The sequence below is a fragment of the Nerophis ophidion genome, linkage group LG22 (assembly GCF_033978795.1).
Source record: "Nerophis ophidion isolate RoL-2023_Sa linkage group LG22, RoL_Noph_v1.0, whole genome shotgun sequence".
NCBI classification, from domain to species: domain Eukaryota; kingdom Metazoa; phylum Chordata; class Actinopteri; order Syngnathiformes; family Syngnathidae; genus Nerophis; species Nerophis ophidion.
The window spans coordinates 28,862,893-28,880,952 of NC_084632.1; the positions used below are offsets into that span (position 1 = coordinate 28,862,893).

General features: G+C 39.4%; 1 protein-coding gene across 2 annotated transcripts in view; it reads right to left on the reverse strand.

Annotated features, from left to right (window-relative positions):
* Positions 1-18,060, reverse strand: part of tie1 (tyrosine kinase with immunoglobulin-like and EGF-like domains 1) — a 66,758-nt gene that overhangs the window by 11,302 nt on the left and 37,396 nt on the right. The window contains exons 12-17 of one of the 2 annotated variants that reach the window (XM_061883653.1): positions 12,819-13,121; positions 9,323-9,613; positions 6,498-6,691; positions 1,367-1,513; positions 1,235-1,298; positions 1,046-1,156 (exon numbers count right to left, since the gene is read on the reverse strand). In XM_061883653.1, the coding sequence (XP_061739637.1) occupies positions 1,046-1,156; positions 1,235-1,298; positions 1,367-1,513; positions 6,498-6,691; positions 9,323-9,613; positions 12,819-13,121 (1,110 nt within the window). The remainder of the gene's footprint in view (positions 1-1,045; positions 1,157-1,234; positions 1,299-1,366; positions 1,514-6,497; positions 6,692-9,322; positions 9,614-12,818; positions 13,122-18,060) is intronic. The other variant, XM_061883654.1, reaches the window with a different exon arrangement.

Genomic DNA, 18,060 nt, shown 5'->3' on the forward strand with positions numbered 1-18,060 from the left:
AGACCAAAGTTTATTTGGATTGGACGCATTCTAAGCGTTCTAGCGTGGAAAAACTTGCACACAAATATTTCACTTGGGAGTGTTTGGAACAGACTCACTTTATCAAATGATGCATTATCAACAATACTGTGTTGCTACTTTAACATTTCTCGACCGATTTGAAAAATGTTAACACCAACCCATTCAGCTCACCCCGGGCAATTGTGCTGTTTTAGTATTCCCAAAACTTCCCACTTTTCCCGGATTTCCCACTTTTCAATAACAATTATTTTGTGTTAAAAAAGTGTTACTACTTACAGATTTGTCAATTGATTCCCACCGTTCCAAAGAATAAATGCTTCTTGCTAATGATAGTTTCATGCTAGCTGATTGTGCCAACACCAGCATGCAAATGTTTTTTCGCAAATTTTGCACATTCAGAGCTAATCCTGCAGGCGTACATTTTCATGTAACTTAGTACTTGTTATCTGTAAGCTTACAAACGTTAGGATTTCAATTTTGGCTTGCACATTTCAGCATTCGGCTTCACGGTGGCAGAGGGGTTAGTGCGTCTGCCTCACAATAAGAAGTTCCTGCAGTCCTGGGTTCAAATCCAGGCTTGGGATCTTTCTGTGTGGAGTTTGCATGTTCTCCCCCTTGAATGCGTGGGTTCCCTCCGGGTACTCCGGCTTCCTCCCACTTCCAAAGACATGCACCTGGGGATAGGTTGATTGGCAACACTAAATTGGCCCTAGAGTGTGAATGTGAGTGTGAATGTTGTATGTCTATCTGTGTTGGCCCTGCGATGAGGTGGCAACTTGTCCAGGGTGTACCCAGATTGTAGCTGAGATAGGCGCCAGCGCCCCCCGCGACCCCAAAAGGGAATAAGCGGTAGAAAATGGATGGATGGATGGATTTCAGCATTCACACGCAATTTTGGCCCACTCTGTATTTGAGTTTGACACCCCTGCCTTAGAGGGGAAAAAAATGGCCCCACAGAGTGAACCTTCATCCTCATTTATTTGTATGCCTTTTAAAGAAAGTCCACTAGGTGTCAGTCTCTCACCTCTGTTCTCACAGGCACCAATCAGGTTGATGATGTTGGGATGCTGGCCTAGTTTACACAACACCTCCAGTTCCCCAGCAAAGTCCCGGTGGTCATTCTCTGAGGCAAACTCTGCAGAAAGATAAAAAGCAGACACAGTGCTTGAAGGAATGCAAGAAACGCTGCATCAGCACATGGAACACACTTCACCTTTCAGCATTTTTATGGCCGCGCTCATCTTGTTTCCGTCCTTCTTGATCATGGCTTTGATCACCTGGCAGTGAAGCGTGTTTAACCACATGAGTAGTAAAGATTGGCTACTAAGGAAGCGATTTTGCATACCTGTCCAAAGTTGCCCTCTCCGATGACATCCTCGAATTTAATATCTTCCCATTCCAGGATTGGATAGGTAAGAGGCTCTGGGGTGGGCTTTGGCCTTCGGGTCAGGGTCAGAGTTCCAGAGTTAAACTGCAGGATTGTCTCCTCACCCTGTAGGTGTCAACACACTTCATCTCAGCAATAACAAACACAATTAAGTGGTATTCAATGATTATAGTTTTTAAATGAGGGAACTCTCCTGAAGGAATCAATGCGATTATTATGCATTGATTAATCCCGCAACAAACATTTATAAAATCACATGGACATTGTTCAGAGATGTTGATGTATTCAATCCCGGGCTATGGATCTTTCTGTGTGGAGTTTGCATGTTGCGTGGGTTCCCTCCGGATACTCAAGCTTCCTCCCACCTCCAAAAACATGCACCTGGGGGTAGGTTGATTGGCAACACTAAATTGGCCCTAGTTTGTGAATGTGAGTGTGAATGCCCTGCGATGAGGTGGCGACTTGTCCAGGCTGTACCCTTGCCTTCAGCCAGAAATGCAGCTGAGATAGGCACCAGCACCCCCCACAACCCCAAAAAGGACAAAGCGGTAGAAAATGGATGAATGTATTACTGTCAGAAATAACTGTTAAATAATGAATTAAAACAAGAGTATAACACATTGAAATTTCAACAAAAACTATTACCGTATTTTTCAGACTATAAGCCACATTTTTTTTCATAGTTTGGCCAGGGGTGCGACATATACTCCGGAGCGACTTGTGAGTGAAATTATTAACACATTACCGTAAAATATCAAATAATATTATTTATCTCATTCGCGGAAGAGACGAAGAAAATGTCAGCAATCGTCACACACACGTCAACAAATAAGAATTCCGCGGGGGAGGGTCATGGCAGAAGTGCATTGTGGGTCATGGAATGCTAATTGCTATATGCTACTGCCGTAGCTATTAAAATGGACCATTTCAACGTTGGCGGTAACTTATAAAAACTGAGAAGGGCTGAACAAAATTTTGACCGAAAAAGAAATCACGTACTGCAGATTACAAGCTGGACGTAGTGAAATATGCAGCAGAAAACGACAAGAGGAAGCGGTGCATACCTTTGGAGTTTGGAAGAGTTGTTTAAAAGCGACATCGAGGAAGAAGATTTCATGGGATTTATCGATTAGGAGTGACAGATTGTTTGGTAAATGTATAGCATGTTCTATATGTTATAGTTATTTGAATGACTCTTACCATAATATGTTACGTTAAAATATCAGGCACCTTCTCAGTTGGTTATTTATGCATCATATAACGTACACTTATTCAGCCTGTTGTTCACTATTCTTTATTTATTTAAAATTGCCTTTCAAATGTCTATTCTTGGTGTTGGATTTTATCAAATAAATGTCCCCCAAAAATGCGACACATACTCCAGTGCGACGTATATATGTTTTTTTCCTTCTTTATTATGCATTTTCGGCTGGTGCGACGTATACTCCGGAGCGATTTATAATCCGAAAAATACGGTATCAACGGTAAATGAATACAAATATAACTGTATTATAAGTACAAAAATAAGGTTAACTTTATTGATTGAAAATGTCACTCATGTTCCTCATGTATTGTCATCAACTGTCAACCAGGCCTGTTTATTAATTTTTAATACTAATTTGTCCTGTGTTAATAATAACTGTAATGCACATAATTAGATCCCATGGTATATGCTGTTATTCTACAGTGTTATGTGGGTGTTTCACACTTGCTATATTAACTTACTGTATAATGCAGAGAGATTATTCAACACAGACAGGAAGAAGCAATCCCTGATATTAAACAAGTGACTGAGTTAGGACCTTTACAGGAGTACCTGTTGTTTTTCACACTTGACTAAACAATAAGCTACTAATTGTAAGTGACACCTTTATCCATCCATCCATCCATTTTTAATCGCTTGTTCCTATTTTACTCAATTCTTCAAAAAGTATCTTTCCACTAACGTTATCAAACTCAGCTGTTACATTGCACCCGGAAATTATTCACAGCACTTCACTTTTTCCACATTTCGTTATGTTACAGCCTTATTAGTGAAGTGAAGTGAATTATATTTAAATAGTGCTTTTTCTGTAATGACTCTAAACGCTTTACATTTAAACCAGTGTGGGTGGCACTGGGAGCAGGTGGGTAAAGTGCCTTGCTCAAGGACACAACAGCAGTGACTAGGATGGCGGTGTCAGGAATATGACTTGGATTAATTTTGCACGAGCGAGACATGAGTGTAAGTACATGTTTAACATATTTACGCACTAAAAAAGCAAACAAAGGGTGCTCACTAGGAGGTACGAATACTAAACTACAAAATATAAACATGAAACAAAAACACTTGCTCGATGGCATGAATAATAATGAACTATCTACAAAAACAGCACGATGGCATGGCTTTGAAAAAAAACTAAAACATAACACTTACTGTGACAAAAACAAGGGGCATGAACAGCAATGTGTGTGGCAGGTGATCGAGGGCATGAAGGATGTTTAGGAAACAGAATGCATAAGCACAAGCAGTAGCAAGTAGTACAGCATGAGCAAAGTTCCTAGGCCGAGGAACAGAAAAAAATGACTTAAATAGTGACTATGATGATGAGAAACAGGTGTGGGGCTTAGGGCAGAGGCATGACTAGGAGACCAGGTGGAAACTAATGAGTAACTATGGAAACCAACAAAACCAGGAAGTGCAAAAACGTGAAACAAGAATCCAAAAACAAAACATAACATAATCAAACATAAACCCAGATTAACAGTCATGACAGGCGGAAGCGGGGATCGAACTTGCAACCCTCAAGTTGCTGGCACGGCCGCTCTACCAACTGAGCTATACCGCCCCATTACAAAATCGACTACATTTATTTACGTCCTCAAGATTCTTCAGACAATACCCTACAATGCAATTTGGATTTTTTTTTTAAACAATAAAAAAAACACATGTATTTACAGCATTTGGTCAATTCTTTGTTGATGCACCTTTGGCAGCAATTACAGCCTCAAGTCTTTTTGAATATGATGCCAGAGGATTGGCACACCTATATTTGAGGAGTTTTGCCCCCATTCTTCTTTGTAGCACCGCTCAAGCTCCATTAGGTTGGATGGAAATCATTGGTTTTCATTCAGGATGTCTCTATTCATTGCTGCATTCATCTTCCCCTCTATCCTGACTGATCTCCCAGTTCTTTCGGCTGAAAAACAACCCCACACCATGATGCTGCCACCACCATGCTTCACTGTAGGGATGGTATTTGCCTGGTGATGAGCGGGACCTGGTTTCCTCCAAACATGATACCTGGCATTCACGCCAAAGAGTTCAATCTTTGTCTCATCAGACCAAATCGTTTTGTTTCTCATGGTCTCATTGTCTTTCAGGTACATTTTGGCAAACTTTTTAGTAAGAAATGGCTTCCGTCTGGCCACTCTACCATACAGGCCTGATTGGTGGATTGCTGCAGAGATGGTTGTCCTTCTGAAAAGTTCTCCTTTCTCCACAGAGGAATGCTTATATACCATTGGGTTCTTGGTCCCCTTCCTGACTAGGCTAAGATGAATGCAGCAATGTACAGAGACATCCTGGATAAAAACCAATGCTTCCCATCCAACCTGATGGACCTTGAGAGGTAATGCAAAGAGGACTGGGCGAAACTGCCCCAAAATAGGTGTGCCAAGCTTGTGGCATCGTATTTGAAAAGACTTGCGGCTGTACTTGCTGTCACAAGAGCATCAACAACGGCTTGGCCAAAGGCTGTAACTACTTATGTACACGTGTTTTTGTTTTTATAATACACTTGCAAACATTTTTATAAAAAACAAAACAAAATGTTTTCACATTGTCATTATGAGCTATTGTCTATAAAATGTTAAGAAGAAAGACACATGTATTCCATTTTGGAAAAAGGCTGTAACATAAAATGTGGAAAGCGTGAAGCGCTGTGAATATTTTCATTTACATTTACTTTGGCGTTTAATGCTGCACCATATTGGATGAATTAGACCAGGGGTCAGGAACTTTTTTGGCTGAGTATTTCAGTGAGACCCATATAATATTCTTTAACACTGAATACAACAAAATGCGTGCATTTTTAAGTAAGACCAACATTTTTAAAGCATAATAAGTCTCTTATTCTTTTTAATAAGATTTTTATTCTGAAGCTAACCAATAATAAATGAAATACGTCTTACCATTAATGCGACTTCTTGAACAGCTATGCTAGAAAATGGTTGGATGTATTAAAATGCATGAGAATGTTTTATATTTTGAATGTTATTTTTAACACTGTGATTATGTTAGAATAATTATTTATATTATCACACAACTTTTATGCTTAAGGGCCGTTGCTATAATTATTATCAATTGTGCTGAAGTGGTATTTTTCTTTGTCTGTGCAAAGCTGGCAATCCAAAAGATTGCCAGCTAGGCTAGTATCAGTGTCTGTGTCCAGGAACAGCCTGCGGACTGCCAAGACGCAGACAGAGCTGAGACAAGGTGATATCACCAGCGTCAACACATTTGCTTTTTTATATAATCATATATTGTGTCTAACTGGAGTTGTCGAGATTACCCCCTTCCTTCAGCGACAGCTTCAGTGATGTAAACAGGGACCTCCCAGATAAATAGAGGAAGCACGTGGGCTGGACTTTTAGAACGAAGTTTGGATCTGTAACTAGAATACAGCCCAAAACACGTGTCTCCTCATTCAGCCAAATTGAACTATGTCCCTGCATGATTCCTTGCTTCTCGTCTGTGTAATAGATGTCATCAGTGTTTGAACCTGACAGATTACCAGCGGATATGTTCATATATTATCGTGTCAGCTAAGATTTATCTGAGAGCCAGAACCAGTCATCAAAAGAGCCACATTTGGCTCGAGAGCCATAGGTTCCCAACCCATGTATTTGACCATTTAATAGTAAATCCGGATATTTGTTGCATCCCTAGTCCCTGGAACAAACACTCTGCAGTGGACGTTGGTGTTCTACATCATTTGTAACTCCGACAGAAGAATTATGCAAACAAAAAACAACACTGACGCTGGTTTTCGGAAGGATCTCAGAAAAGGTTTTGAAAACTTTCCCAAATATATAGTCAGTCCCTTACCGATCCAGACTGGTAGGTGAATGTGCGTCGTCGACTCAGTACGGTTTTGCGGATGAAAAAGAAAGCGAGCAGTGCCAGCAGAATGGTCACACAGGTGACGGTCACGGATCCAACCACGGCCACCAGCAGCTGATAGTTGTCCCCAGCAGGCCTCCGAGCCACACCCTGGGTGGTCGGCGTTAAACTCTCCGAGCCTTTTTTTGTTTGGCAAAAGAGAAGAACGTGGACATGGGGAGAAAAACAGGGAGGATATGTTTTTTAGGCAGAAGAGATAAATGGACTGTGACATATTATCCTGACTAAATCTCTCTGGAAGCTTCTGTGTGTGTGGTCCTCCTGTCAAATATTTGAAAAACACAAAACTGGCCACAAGTACAGTAAGGTTATTCAAGAGGGAGTATGTTTCATCTTGGTAACCACATGCATATATCTGATTATTTATTTTAGTTGTTGTTCAATAAAGTAATATGTGTTCCTTAGTTGATAAAGACTATCACAAATATGTAAAGAAAATATTTTTGAACATTTTATTATATGTCATCACTGTAAAGTGTAATTGTTGTTGTTTATTCAAGTTTAAATTGATCTTTTGATTTTTATTTATGTATTAGTGCATTTTTTAAAATAAAATTACATTTCAGTTAATTTCATCATGTATTGATACATTGTATTGTAGCAAATGGCACAGATTGAATGATCCTGCTCCATTTTTTCTGGCATCCACGTCCCACAAAAGGCAAAACCTCTAATAGTGCATGTCAGTGTTCATTTTTATTTTCTCTCTACACTCCCAGAGAAATGTTTTAGATTCTCACTGAGTTGTGTGTCATAAAAGGGCAAGTACTTTTTTTTTTCAAATATGCAAAACATGTTGTATACATATGTGTGTGTGTGTGTATAAAGCTGTGTATACTGTATAACTCTCATTGTCCAATATCCACTTATCATTACAGTGAAATAATTCATTAGGGCAATGTTTTTTTTTTTAAATATATTAATGAATGTGCAATAACCCACACATACTACCTTTTTCCACATGTACAGTATATAGTCAGAACAATACAGCTGTTATTCCTTATTCATTTTTTTACATCTAAATGCACTGTTTTTAAAATGTATCTTAATTTTCCTTTTTTTGTATTATCTGTCCTGTTTTTTCTTTTGAATAAGGAGCTGCTTTTTAACCTTATTGTGCATGCACATAGTGACAATAAAACGCATTCCACTCATTCTATTCTATTCTATTAATGTCTATTAAGGCACTATAACCTTTGTAGGTGTGTCTGTTTGTTTTAGTGCATTGCAGATGATTCTGTTATCATTTTGCAGTATATACCAGGGGTGTCAAACTCATTTTAGATCGGGGGCCACATGGAGAAAAATCTACTCCCAAGTGGGCCGGACTGGTAAAATCACAGCACGATAACTTAAAAATAAAGAAAACTTCAGATTGTTTCATTTGTTTTTTATTCATTAAGCACATTCTGAAATTGTACAACTCATAATGTTGTTGTTTTTTTTTACACTTACATGTTGCGATTAATAATATTCTATCTTTGTCGTTATTTATATTGTCTGAATAAATTATTTGATAATATTCATCAGTCAACACATTGGTGTTAATTTTCAATCCATCAAGATAAAAGAAAAGAAATCAAAATCAAATTACAGTATGTTATTTATGTAGTTTGATCATTTTCCTCTAACATCATGTGGTTTATTTTGTACATATGTAGCATCATCTACAAAGATACAAATAATTGCTATCATGACACATTTAGAACAGCAGTTATTTTCATTCAAAAATTTCAGGTACATTTTTATACTTAGCCAACTCATCCGGCGGGCCGGATAAAGCCTGTTCGTGGCCGGATCCGGCCTTCGGGCCGTATGTTTGACACCCCTGGTATAGCCATTGCTTTGGGGGGAGTCCTCTCCAAGGTTTCTTATAATCATTCTCATCGACCTCCCACTGGGGTGAGTTTTTCCTTGCCTTTATGTGGGCTCTGTACAGCGGATGTCGTGGCTTGTGCAGCCCTTTGAGACACTTGTGATTTAGGGCTATATGAATAAACATTGATTGATGGCTTCCCGGTGGAAGAGGGGTTAGTGCGTCTGCCTCACAATACGAAGGTCCTGAGTAGTCAGGGTTCAATCCCGGGCTCGGGATCTTTCTGTGTGGAGTTTGCATGTTCTCCCCGTGAATGTGGGTTCCCTCTGGGTACTCCGGCTTCCTCCCACTTCCAAAGACATGCACCTGGGGATAGGTTGATTGGCAACACTAAATTGGCCCTAGTGTGTGAATGTGAGTGTGAATGTTGTCTGTCTATCTGTGTTGGCCCTGCGATGAGATGGCGACTTGTCCAGAGTGTAAACCGCCTTCCGTTTGATTGTAGCTGAGATAGGCACCAGCGCCCCCCGCAACTCCAAAGAGAATAAGCGGTAGAAAATGGATGGATGGATGATTGATTGATTGATATACAATACATTTAGTAGTATCTACAACTGGACAGTACAATTATCATTATAAGCTCACTGTTAAATGTTGAAAAAAAATTGGATTTCACAATATTAAACAATTACTATTTACTAACCTATGAATTGTCACAAAATAATTTAAAAAATGGTATCATTGAGCACCAGTATTAACTGCGAAGTACAGGGAATTGGTATTGTATTGGTTCAAATGTGAATCAATAAACAAGTAGGTTTTATTGAAAATTTGAAACTCTATCCCTCACAGTGTCAAAACTGAGAAATGGCGTATTTTATCTTGACGTGTATTTTATTAGATTGCACAGGTGTCATTGGGTGTGAAATCTTACCATCCCCTGATGTCATCTCTTGAACAAACTTGCTCCACTCTCCTGGTACTTTGGAGAAAGCCCTCACTCTGAACTGGTAGAGTGTGCTGCTGTTGAGCGCCGTCACATCTTTGGCGGTCTTGTTTCCATCGTCTGTGTCCACCCAAAGGTGCGGGCTCCCCTGGCCGACTGGCTGGTACTCAATCACATATTTCATGACGCCTCCGTTCACATCCTCGGGGGGCTGCCACTTCACTTGGATGGCCGACACGGACAGGGGCAGAGTAAGGACATTGCGCGGGGGTGATGGGCCTGAGAGAGGAACACATGATGATTACTGCACTGCAAAAAGTCAGTGTTCAAAAAAAAGAAAAAAAAATACAAAAATGAGGGATATATTATTGGAATGAAGCAAAATTATCTGCCAATAGAACAAGAAAATTTGGCTTGTCAAGACTTTCCAAAACAAGTAAAATTTGCTAACCTCAATGAACCCCAAAATACCTTAAAATAAGTATATTCTCATTAATAACAAGTGCACTTTTCTTGATAGAAAAAAAAGCAACCTTTTTGCTCTATATGTTGAAAAATATTCTTAAATTAAGTAAATGCTAGTGCCATTATCTTGACATAATGATATGCGCTTCTTATTTCATGCTTGAAATAAGAAATTATTACTTTAAAAAAAGTAGTTTTATACTTGTGAGTGTTGATGAAACAGCTTTGCAACAGTTGATATTCTACTTTCAAGCATGTTTTATTCAATAAAGGTCATGAAATCTCAGCAACAAGTTCTAATATCTTACTGAGATAATGAAGGACCAAAACACTTAAAACAAGTAAAACACTCTAACATAAAATCTGCTTCGTGAGAAGAATTATCCTCTTAGACAGAAAATAAGCAAATATCACCCTTATTTGAGATATTTAATCTTACTTAGATCTCAGTTTTTGCAGTGTGAGAGGCAAATGGCGACCATGAGTGATCGTTTTTTCTATGAAAGTCCCTGGAAATTTTGCATGGCTTTGCAACTTTATAAAATGATGCAAATTTCTCATATATTTTGGTTTTTAGTCAGCATAATTTTCGTTTACAGTGCTAAACCCTATGGGTAATGTAGTATATGCAGATTTAGCAACAAATCAACATCCTCACTTCCTAGTTTACTATAGTTTACATGTGTTTAGACAAAGTAGACAAAGTATTGATATGACCCAGATGTTGACCTTTAATGATAATCTTTCTTCGTCTCTTTACCATCAAAAATTACAGCTTAATGTCTCTCACATGTGTCTGCAACTTTTACTTGATTTTACTGCCATTTATTCCAGGGCCTGATTTAAATAGGTTTGCGTGTACTAAAACACGTGCACACAAAGCTGATCTATTAAATGTGTGCAAAGTGGAATGGATTCCTTATGTTGCAGAATAAGGCGTGCAATCCATTTTGCTTCTCGGTCTTCATTAATATGCAGAATATATGGTGATCATCAAAAACCCCACAATACTACAAGGAGAAGATGCAAATATATTATACAGCACACACAATGTGATTAATTAATGCTAATCACTGTTTTGTCAGCACTATTTTGGTATTTAAAAGAATCATCTGTCCGACGTGTACACTTCAACTTATTTGGACTGTCGGAAATAAAATGAAAAAATATATTAAACACATTCAGTAACATCCTTTTATAATTTCATATCTACTTGATGACTCAAGGAGCTGATTTAACACCAATTAAATTATTGGTTTTTGGTTAGAGTTGTCCGATGATGGCATTTTTGCCGATATCCAATATTGTCCAACTCTTAATTACCGATACCGCTATCAACCAATAGTGATATATACAGTCGTGGGATTAACACATTATTATGCCTAATTTTGTTGTGAAGCCCCGATGGATGCATTAAACAATGTAACAAGGTTTTCTACAATAAATTAACTCAAGTTATGGAAACAAATGCCAACATGGCACTGCCATATTTATTATTGAAGTCACAAAGTGCATTATTTTTTTTAACATGCCTCAAAACAGCAGCTTGGAATTTGGGACATGCTCTCCCTGAGAGAGCATGAGGAAGTTGAGGTTGGCGGGGTTGAGGTAGGGGGGCAGAAGGTAGTGGGGGTGGAATCTGTGGTGTAAATTGTAGCGTCCTGGAAGAGTTAGTGCTGCAAGGGTTTCTGGGTATATGTTCTGTTGTGTTTATGTTATGTTATGGTGCGGATGTTGTCCCGAAATGTGTTTGTCATTTTTGTTTGGTGTGGGTTCCCAGTGTGGCGCATATTTGTAACAGTGTTTAAGTTGTTTATACGGCCACCCTCAGTGTGACCTGTGAGGCTGTTGACCAAGTATGCGTGGCATTCACGTGTGAGTGAAAAACCATAGATATTACGTGACTGCCCCGGCACGCAAAGGCGGTACCTTTAAGGTTTATTTGTGCTTTGTACTTCTCCCTACGTCCTAGTACACAGCAGCATTGTAAAAAGTAATACATTTTACTTTTTGAAACCGATCCCGATAATTTTTAAACCGATACCGATAATTTCCGATATTACATTTTTAAGCATTTATCGGCTGATTATATTGGCGGTCCGATTTTATGGGACATCTCTAGTTTTCCTGTCATTTAATATTTTTTAATGACATTTTTTTATTCCACATGGAATTTATATTACTAACATACATCCTATATAATAAGAACTTATTATTGAAGTATGCATTCTGTGTGTCTTGAGCACAGTAGTACATGCTGCCTCCTCCCAGGGGTGGAAAAAAAAAAGAAAATTCTGTGTCAATGTTGATGCACTGCACTAGCTGCTTCTAAAATGCCCATAAAAAGTGTTGAATGTCTCCTGCTTGTCTGAAAACAGCAGACGCAGGTAACATGAATGTGCAATAAATGAGAGTGTCTATAGTACACGCAAAATATTCATTTAAATAAGGTGGTCTGTGCCATTTTTCAATTGCATTTCATAGATCGCACACATGCCCACTAATAGCACACGCTATTTTATAGATTGCACACGCTGTTTAGCAAGAGGTATTTGTAGTAAATCAGGCCCATGGTGTCTACTTTTAGGTATGTGTGGTATAAATCGAGTAAAACATCAATTTAGTATTTGCTTTCCAATTTTTGTTGCGATCCTGTGCTTTTTAAGGATGGAGTTACAAGGAACACTGAAATTCTTGATAACAAATTTGTAAAATCAACAAAATTGCAACATTCTGAAAAAGCTGCCGTGAATTCAGTCATGTTAGTCCGCAAAATCATGGACGGACCGGGTTTTGAACTTGAAACAATGCTTCAGTTCAAATCTGTCAGGGCTCATTCTGCCATTCAACTATTAAACGTGTGCTTTACTCACATGAGGTTTGCGGGTGGAGGGAGTCTACACGCAACCAGCAAGCATCTGTCATACTTATAATCTAAGCATTTATTTTTAACCAGCCTCTGTTCTTTTGTGAACTTTTCTTTATCTTTGTCCAATCTAGCTTGGGTTTCTATAGTTACCCTGGCTGTTGATGCGGACGTGGTAGGGCTTTGACGGGGGCCCCTGGCTGCCGCAGTTGATGAGGCGCACCACCACCGTGTAGTCCTGCTGGTACTCCAAGTTGTGGAACTTTTTGGACAGAACATTTAACATGGTGATAGCCTCCAGTAGTTTCTCACTGCGCGGCGGTGGCCCGAAGAGCTGCACTAAAAAGCCACTGGCTGTGACGGCATTAATGTCACTGTTGCTGGGAAGTCGCCATCGCACGGTGACGTTGCGACCTTCCACCAAGCTGATGTCAATCTCGGGTCGAAATGTGGGCTCTGCAGTGACAGAGAACACAGAGTGAGCTGAGGGGGGCCGAACAGCTCGGAGTGAATGTCCGCTAATTGAGTAAAATTGTGATCTTTAATCTCGACTAAGACATGAGGCAGTCCACAAGTATTCAAACATTTAAGCAGCATTAAAATCCTACTGAAACCCACTACTACCCACCACGCAGTCTGATAGTTTATATATCAATGATGAAATATTAACATTGCAACACATGCCAACACGGCCTTTTTAGTTTACTAAATTTCAATTTGAAATTTGCCGGGAGTTTCGTCTTGAAAACGTCGTGTAATGATGACGTGTACGCAAGACATCACGGGTTTTAGGAAGTATGAGCGCTGCGCACACACACAGCTAAAAGTCGTCTGCTTTAACGGCATAATTACACAGTATTTTGAAGAACTGTGTTGCTGAATCTTTTGCAATTTGTTCAATTAATATTGGAGAAGTCAAAGTAGAAAGATGGAGTTGGTAAGCTTTAGCCTTTAGCCACACAAACACACTGTGATTCCTTGTTTAAAATTCCCAGAGGTGAAGCTTTACTATGGATCACAGCGGTCAAGCGAACATGGATCCCGACCAAATGTCAACCAGCAGTTTTCGGTGAGAAAATTGAGGTTAAAAAGTTACTTATTACCGGAGAAAAGCTGAGCTTGTGCTGTCCATAGCTGCCGTCGACTCCCCTGAGACACTGCGCGTCAAGACACCCGTGGACACACCCTTCTGACTATCAGGTACTATTTAACTCACTAAAACACTAGCAACACAATAGAAAGATAAGGGATTTTCCAGAATTATCCTACTAAATGTGTCTAAAAACATCGGAATCCGTCCCAATCGCGTTTTATTTATTTTTTTAACTTTAAAAAAAAAAAAAATTCTAGTCCGTCGCTATCAATATCCTCAAACACAAATCTTTCATACTCGCTCAAATTAATGGGGAATATGTCGCTTTCTCGGTCCGAATAGCTCTTTTTGTTGGAGGCTCCCATTAAAAACAATGTGAATATGTGAGGAACCATCAAACATGTGACGTTATCGTCTGCGACTTCCGGTAGAGGTCGGGCATTTCTGTTAGCGACCAAAAGTTGCGAACTTTATCGTGGATGTTCTCTATTAAATCCTTTCAGCAAAAATTTGGCTATATCGCGAAATGATCAAGTATGACACATAGAATGGACCTGCTATCCCCGTTTAAATAAGAAAATCTCATTTCAGTAGGCCTTTAAGCTAAGAAGATTTCCTCAACAAAAAAAAATTCTCGTTACTTGGGACACTGGAATAGGAGTTTGTCTGAGTCCAATTTCATTAAATAGACATGCTTTGGAAACTGACAACCAAGAAATAGTTGGCAATTCTAAAAAGACGGGACAAGTTGTTCCTGAGCAGACCCTGGTTTGGGTTGAACCTTGGTTTCATCAGACCAGAGAATAGTCTTTTTCACATTTTCGCAGTCCTTGCTTCTCCAGGACCTTTGTCCTACGATCACTCGGCATCACTTTTTTTGAACAAGGCTCTTAAGAAAGGAGGAATATGAAGTCACTATTGAGAACATTGATTCCACGTACCATTCAATGAGTTCTATAATCATCTTAGTACTATTACTGTTAGGCTAGATCCAAATTTGTATTTCCCCATTTCCTATAAACCCTTGCTGTGGGCCCTTAGAACTAAGTGCTTTGGAGAAGTGTTAAAAAACGCTGTTCGATTCTCGCTACGTCGTCATCACCCCATGACGTTGCTGGAAGTGATGTAAGACAGATGCGACGCTTGTTTGTTCACCTTGAAGATGCACAAAATGTTCTTTTTAGCTTGGGCTCTTCTTCTTTTCTTTCATCTGTCTACGCCAAGAGAAAAACAGTCGTACATTTGAATTGAATTTTTTTGTTTTAAATATGCAAGTCCTGGCCCATCAGCTTACGGTATGTAAAATATGTTTCATTGTATTTGTGTTTAAAACATGCTATCCTTGCTAAAAGTAGCTTGCTGGTCATGGCTCCAGTTGGTGTTTCTGTACATTTTTTACAAGTTCTGCCTAAATTTTCCATCAGTTTTCTATTGCTTGTCCCTTTTGGGGTCTCAAGGGTGCTGGAGCTTATCCGGAAGGCGGCGTACACCCTGCACAAGTCACCACCTCATCGCAGGGCCAACACAGATAGACATAAAACATTCACACTAACAATCACACACTAGGGTCAATTTAGTGTTGCCTATCAACCTATCCCCAGGTGCATGTCTTTAGAGGTGGGAAGAAGCCGGAGTATACCCAGAGTTAACCCAAACAGAAATATCCTTTTAAGTCCTCTAATAGCTTTAACATTATAAAATGATGTTGCTGAATAGACAATATGTCTAATATGTTTTATTTCTGACTGTCCAATATTTTGACACATACACGTACAGTAGGACGGAAGATTCTCGTCTGTCCATCGTCTGTCTATGCAGCACGAGCACTGAACTTGCACCTGAGTGTGGAACTGTCAGTTTGTACGTCCTTTTCTTCTGATACATGCTATATAAAATGCTATATAAAACGCAAAATAGTGTGACCAAAAATAGTGATAAGTGTTGATAAATCACATTGCAAGCGCTAAATAATTCTATTTGCATTTTCTCCTTCAAGTATTGTCGGCGTTCAGCATATATTTAGCAAATTAATGAAGACAAAACCGCCAAATGGATTGCACATGTTTTAGTACACGCTAACGTTTAATAAATCATACCCTAAACCAGGGGTGCCCATTACGTCGATCGCGAGCTACCAGTCGACCGCGGGGGGTGTGTCAGTCGATCTCCAGCCAGGCTTTTAAAAAAAATAGACCTAAAAATTAGTGATCATCAATCTTCACCAAGACGTCACTTAAATGACATTAATGGTACCGGAGGGTCTTGTGAGATGACGCTGGCTGCTGCAAGATCATTATTATTAAAAATGACCGAGAGGAAGGCGAGAAACACTTTTTATTTCAACAGACTCTCGCGCCGTACCTTCCGTCAAAACTCTAAAGGCCGACTGCACATTTCCTATCTTCACAATAAAAGCCCTGCTTCATGCTGCCTGCGCTAACTAAATACAGAGTCTCGGAAAACTGGCGTGCACAAGCGATCCCTCAGAAAGCTGGCGTGCACAAGTGATGTGCACGCCAGCTTTCCGAGACTCTTATTTTGTTAGCGCAGGCAGCATGAAGCAGGGCTTTTATTGTGAAGATAGGAAATGTGCAGTCGGCCTTTAGAGTTTTGACGGAAGGGACGGCGCGAAAGTCTGTTGAAATAAAAAGTGTTTCTCGCCTTCCTCTCTGTCATTTTTTCATAATAATGAACTGGCAGCAGCCAGCGTCATCTCACAAGACCCTCGGGTGCAGTGAATGTCAATCAAGCAAGCTAAGGAATTTGCCGCCAATGTTTTTCTTGTAGAGTGTATGGAAGCTGGATGAATTAGATGCCAAAAACCAACAACTTTCATGTGGTATTGTACAGAAAGGACAACTTTTTTTCTCCTCCATTTGAAAATGTGGGCGTTGTCATCATTACTGTCTGTTTCCAATGAATGCAAGTCATCAGAATCAGGTAATACACCAACTTATATTATTGTCTTCGTGAAAGAAAAACATCTATATGTGTTACACATGCCTGTATTATCATTAAACACATTTAACTTGTTTACAAAAATGTCTCTTTCATAAATAAATAAATATAAATGATATATATATAAATGAGGTAGATCCCCTCGAGTTGGTCAATTGAAAAGTAGCTCGCCTGCAAAAAAAGTGTGGGCATCCCTGCCCTAAACGTTTCAAACAAGAACAGGGACTTACAATGTCTGCTGTCACTGGAAAGCTGACCAATGGGATGGCTGTATCTGACAGCACTTGTGCTCTCCTTAAGATGGAATAATCATCACTCCTCTGATAAAAAAATGCTTCCTATCGATGTGGCAATGGTCTGAGGCTGCGTTCCCGTTGTTGAAAGCCAAGTTAAGAGCCATATGATATCAAGTTGGTAGCATGTGGATTTTCAAAGTTGACCAACTTCCCGGCTTGGTGCCACAACGTTCTACTATACAGGTGACACGCATGATTTATAACCAAGAATCCCCGTTCCTTAACTCAAAGGCAATACACCAGCAGCAAAAGCAGCTCAAGCTTTGTTTTTTTCTTTATTTTAAAGCAGGTCCATCCCACGTTATTAGAAACTCAGGCTGTTAGCTCGTAGCTGGCTACTGGCAATGTGTCACTACCCCAGAAAAGTAGTTCCTCTGTGTTAGCTCTTACAATGATAATGTTGCTGCAGCTTGGGTAATATGCAGGTCAAGGCATGTAAACTGAGTGTTGTTGGCATGTTTTGCACATAATAGGGAAAATGGTGTGTCCTTGTCCAACATAAGGAATTTTTGAATGATGGACAAAAGTCCCAAATAATTGCAGTTTTCCTTAAAAGGGTCCCATTCAAATTGTAATGTTGCATCTAAATACAATCTGAACACACTAACAGCAATAACATTGGCTCAAAGCTGTTGACTATGAATGCAAGCCTGTTATTGCAAAAGGTTTGTTTTTCAGCAAACTATATTAGTTCTACCACCAGTGCTCCCTAGACTATGATTACATCAGATGTTGATAAGGCCAAATGATAAAATCATCATCATCCATTAATAAAAAACATCTGACAACCCTCAATACTAGCTTTGATTTCTACAACACTCACATGCTCTCCTGTTTAAAATGATGAATATTTTTAAGTTTTTTCATTTTTTTTTCTCATTATTTTGTTAAAAAGAAAACAATGAAAATGTCAAATGGTATGCCAAAGTATGACTTTCAATCTGCAACCATGCACCTCGAACTTTGCAGTGGTTTGTGGGGGGAGCAGCACCAGCAAAAAGGACTCAAACTGGATTGACAAACTGATCCGGAAAGCCGGTCAAACTAC